At 47.8% G+C, this 5,227-nt stretch overlaps 1 protein-coding gene across 1 annotated transcript; it reads right to left on the reverse strand.

Annotated features, from left to right (window-relative positions):
• Positions 1 to 352: 352 nt before the first annotated feature.
• Positions 353 to 889, reverse strand: LOC123348347 (ribonuclease-like). The gene has a single exon (XM_044985862.1). It carries the CDS (start codon positions 887 to 889, stop codon positions 353 to 355), a length of 537 nt encoding a protein of 178 aa, XP_044841797.1.
• Positions 890 to 5,227: the final 4,338 nt, after the last annotated feature.

A 5,227-nucleotide genomic window follows, 5' to 3' on the forward strand; every position in this document is an offset into this window, starting at 1 on the left:
TACTGTATAATGGGCACTAGGGGCAGCAGAGGGTGGAGGTAGGGAAGGGGCAGCTGTACTGTATAATGGGCACTAGGGGCAGCAGAGGGTGGAGGTAGGGAAGGGGCAGCTGTACTGTATAATGGGCACTAGGGACAGCAGAGGGTGGAGGTGGGGAAGGGGCGGCTGTACTGTATAATGGGCACTAGGGGCATCAGAGGGTGGAGGTGGGGAAGGGGCGGCTGTACTGTATAATGGGCACTAGGGGCAGGAGAGAGTGAGGGTGCAAACACCTGTACAAAGCGACCAGTGTTGAGAGGTGGGTGAGGAGCCGGATGCCACGGCTGGTGTGGAAGCATTCCCCGCTTGCTCTCTATACCCAGACTGCACCCAGTGCCTCCTCCACATAGAGCACAGGGAGCCCCTGCCAGCAGCCAATGACAATTTGCTTTGAAATCCCTGTCCCAGAGTAAGAGAATGTCGGCAATTTGGGGTCAGGCTTAAATAAACATTGGGTGATGGTGACGAAATTTTTGCTCTTGCGGAGGCCGCCCTGGATGGGTATCCCACCCTCAAAGCAGATGTTGTTGATGGATGGGATGGATGCATGGATGAAGGTGTTGAGCAGATTCCAGTATATTTTTCGGGCCCTCATCATCTTTTCACAGTAGTCATCAGGCATGGTGGCTGTTGTATTGTCCACGTGGTTCTTATTGAATTTGTCATTCAGATCCTTCCATGGCTGCCTGCTGGCCACAGCCAGGCAGGCGGCCAGCAGGATGAGGGGCAGCAGGAACACAGGGTGGAGTCTCCTTGGGACCATGACCGTGCCTGTCACTGGGTTGACCTGCAGTGGGGATAGAGGGGGAGATGGATGGAGATAGCGCAGGGTGGGGTTGGCTTCCTCCATGGAGCCTCCTAGGCCCAACCCCCTCCCATGAGCACCTCCAAACACACTCAAGCCCTTTAGGGCCTCCCATTGAATGAACCCAATTTTGCCCAGTGCTTCATAGACCCTGACTGAGATCAAGGCCCCTTCCTCTAACCTACTCTTCCCTATTCTCCTCCCAGTCCGAGGGGTGGAACTCAGGTGTCCTGAGTTTCAGAGTCTGGCCAAGATGGGACCTCCAATGGGCCAGCTGCTGCTACAAAGCCCCCTACGGAAATCAGCCCCCCATCTGTAACCCACTGTTTCCCATTCCCCACCCAGAGGCGGAGGTTGAACCCAGGAGTCTGTCTCCCAGCACCCTACCCCAACAGCTCTAACCACTAGAACATGCTGCCTTTGACATCAGAAAGCCTTTGAAAGGGTCCCTCACCAAAGGCCTCTAAGTAATGTAAACAATCATGGTTTAAGAGGGAAGGTTCTCTCATGGATCAGTAACTGGTTAAATGATAGGAAACAAAGGGTAGGAATAAATGATCAGTTTTCAGAATGGAGAGGTAAATAGCGAGATTGCCCAGGGATCTGTTGGGCACTGCTGTTCAATATATTCATAAATGATCTGTAAACAGTGAGGTGGCAAAGATTGCAGATGATATAAAATTATTTAAGCTAGTTAAGTCCAAAGCAGACTGTGAAGAGTTACAAAGGGATCTCAGAACACTGGGTGACTGGGTAACAAAGTAAGAGATGAAATTCAGTGTTGATCAATGCAAAGTAATGCACACTGGAAAACATAACTCCAGCTATACATACAAAATGATGGGGTCTAAATTAGTTGTTACCACTCAAGAAAGATCTTGGAGTCAGTGTGAAGAGTTCTCTGAAAATATCTGCTCAACGTGCAGCAGCTGTCAAAAAAGCTAACAGAATGTTAGGAACCACTAGGACAGGGATAGCTGTTTAAACAGTAAATATCTTAATGCCACTGTATAAATCCATGGTACACCCACATCTCGAATACTGTGTGCATATCTGGTCGCCCCCATCTCAGAAGTGACATTGGAATTGGAAAAGGTACATAAAGGGCAACAAAGATGATTAGGAGTACTTGTGGCACCTTAGTGACTAACAAATTTATTTGAGCTCAAATAAAGTTGTTAGTTTCTAAGATGCCACAAGTACTCCTGTTCTTTTTGCGGATACAGACTAACATGGCTCCTACTCTGAAACCTGTCAAAAATGATTACGGGTATGGAACAGCTTCCTTAGGAGGAGAGACTAAAAACACTGGGATTGATCAGCTTGGAAAAGAGATGACTAAAAGGGTGTGAAAGTAGAATGAATTATACTGTAAAAATAAGAATGGATTAAAGAAATGTTGTATGTACCTTTAAGCAGAAATAAGAAATGTTGAAATACAGGTGCCAGGAAAAGAAACATTAGGCATAAACAAGGGTGCTAATGGCGAAACATTAACAGAAGATCGGTAATAGTTAGTAAGGAAATAAGATATGCATGCCTAGCCCAGGTAAACTTATCTGATTCTGCTTCCTTTGTTATCTTGTTAAGTGCTCGCCCTTTTATCTGTATAAATAAGATAGTTTGTGTCTTGCATGGTGCTCACATTATCTGGGTGTTATTAGCAGAGTGCTATGCTAATAAAACAGGGTGGTCTGACAAACTGTGAGTCCTGAGTCTAACTTTGACAATTTGGAGGTCCCACCAAGATGGCAACCGTCTTCACTGGGGCTGTGTGACTCCTGACTGTTTTTGTAGGACGACCATGGCAGTCGGCACCTGGGCATTTGGCCCGAACGGAAAGGCGCACGACCACAGTGAAGTCTACGCTATCGAACCTGTTGGTTCCCACTCAGTTCTGGTAGGGATCCCAGGATCTGACATCAGGAATCTGGTCAGGTAATTATTTCTGTGTTTTGTCCTGTCTCTGTGTCTATCCATCCTCCTGTGGAGTGTTTGAGTCTGGGTGCCGTCTCCGTCTGGGGATTGGACCAAGGGGTTCCTGTCCCCGCGGTCTGAGTGAGTGGAATCTGCACAATCGCAGCCGCACCGCACTTTGGGTAAAACCCTTGGTGTGAAAGCAAGGGCGATTGAGGCAGTAGCCTGTGGGCTCCTTTTGTGTGTTGCACCGGGCATCGCTCTGACGAACCTGAATTTCCTTCTTGTGCGTTTGGTGTGTGAAGTCCTCTTGTATGGGTAACCAGACGTCTAAGTCGGGACAGTTCCCTAAACGAACGCCGGCTCATTTATGTATTTTAGGATGTGTCCGGTCTCCCGTAAAAAGGGTCCGGACTCCTGTAAATTTCTGGAAACATGGTCTAGGCTAACTCAGGGGGATCCCAAAACTCAGTGGCCACTGTTAAAATCTTGAAACAAAGACCGAGTGGACGTCTTAAAGGACAAACTCGGCCAACCTGAAACTAAATTGGCTAAAGGAGAGTTTAACTGTTTCATAAAGTGATGGGAGGAGGCAAATCGTAGGTGGACAAAATCAAAACTCGCCTCTTTCAAATATTCAAATAATAAGTTAAAAGCTTTATTAAAAGCCTCCTGTCCCACCACCAGACTGAGCGCTCCCCTTTACCCCGTTCTCCAAACCCTGGATCGATCCAACCCCCTTAATACTCCAATCTCATTGTAAAAAGGACAAAATTCCCCTTGGTCTGTTCCCCTTTGTTGTCTGCCTCAGAAACTGATTCTTTAGAGCAGCGGTCCCCAACCTTTTTGGCACCAGGGACCGGTTTCGTAGAAAAAAAAATTTCCGCGGACCTGCCCCCTATCTGACCCCCACCCACTTCCTGCCCCCCCGACTGCCCGCCCACCTCAGAATCCCCGACCCATCCTGCTCCTTGTCCCCTCACCATCCCCCAGAGACCCCCCACCACTCTGGGATCCCACCCCTGCTCCCTGTCTCCTGACTGCTCCAACCCCTATCCCCCTGCTGAGTCCTGACAGACCCCCCCCAGAACACCCACAATCCAACCCCCCCCCATTCCCTGCCCCCTGATCGCTCCCCCAACCTCCGTCCCCAACCTCTGCCCCCTCCCTGTCCCCAGGGCTCCCTGCCCCTTAGCCAACCCCCCTGGCCCCAGCCTCTTACCCCCAGCTCCCTCCTCACCCGGAGCCTCAGCGCCTCGCCCGACAGCTGCAGCGTGTCTCCGGCGGGGCCTGAGCACCGTCCCGCTCAGAGCCGCGTGGTGAGGGGGTGGGGCTGGGAGCTCCACGCCGAGCGGAGGCAGCTGAGCTCAACACGGAGCTCGCAGCCCCGCCCCCTCACCACGCAGCTCTGAGGGGGCGGGGCTCAGGGGCCCAGCCGGAGACACGCCGCCTGATGTGCTAGGGGTCGGTTCGCAGCCCGGTTCAATATCACTCACAAACGGTTAAAAAAAAAAAAAAAAAGCAGGATCGGGTCCAGAAAAGCAAGCAAGCAACAGGTAAAGAAACTGAAAAACAGGTTGGAAGCCCTAAGGGCATAGTGTCAGGAGTAAGAAAAGCAGTAAGTGCAGGCATGAACCCCTGGAACAATACTTAAAATCGTGAAATCTGAGGTGATAAAGGTGTCATTTTGGGAGATAAACAAGTGATTTAAGGAAAGAGAGTGAAAAGTTAACTCTACAGAGGCTGGAGAGAATTACGCAGTTAAACTTTGTGAAAATGTTTAAAAGGACCATGTTAAAAAGAGAGAATTCTTGGTTTCTTTGCAGCCAATCTGAAGGGAAAATGGGCCCTTTTCCAGAAGAATGCCTGTAGATAATCCAAATATATATACAACTATGTAAAAACAAAGCAGTGTAAAGGAATGTTAAGGAAAAGAAAATGTGTATGTATCTATTTGTCTGTGAAAATATGTAAAGTTCTAAGAATCTAAACCAGCACATCTGGTTTGTAAAACTCCTGTTTTGTAGGTGTAAGATAAATTGGTTTGTTTTTGTTTTTAATGCCACTAAAAATTCATTTGACTCTTTAATTCAAAGTTGCAAAAGTGACAGATCTTTTTGAAGACACAGGTAATTAGTGTTGTTTGGTTTTGGGATTTAGCATTTAACCCTTAAGGGGTAACTTGATTCTTTACAAAATTTAAAATGTTTTTAAATGAAGACCAAGTCATGGCTGCAATAGGGCAGTCAAATTCAGGATAATAGGGAGAGATTCTAGAGTATTTTTGTTTGTTTGGTTGGGTTTTTTTGTAACAATAGCAGATAAGAGCTGTAGTGAAAGAATAAAAAATTAACAGTGATCCTCTGAGGCAACAGCAGAGGTGAGGTGCACAAAACAAACAGAAACAACATTAAAAATACTGAGCCTTAAAATGGCTCTGTGTAATCAGACTGTCACTTTGATAAG

Source organism: Mauremys mutica, chromosome 13 (genome assembly GCF_020497125.1).
Source record: "Mauremys mutica isolate MM-2020 ecotype Southern chromosome 13, ASM2049712v1, whole genome shotgun sequence".
NCBI classification, from domain to species: Eukaryota; Metazoa; Chordata; order Testudines; family Geoemydidae; genus Mauremys; species Mauremys mutica.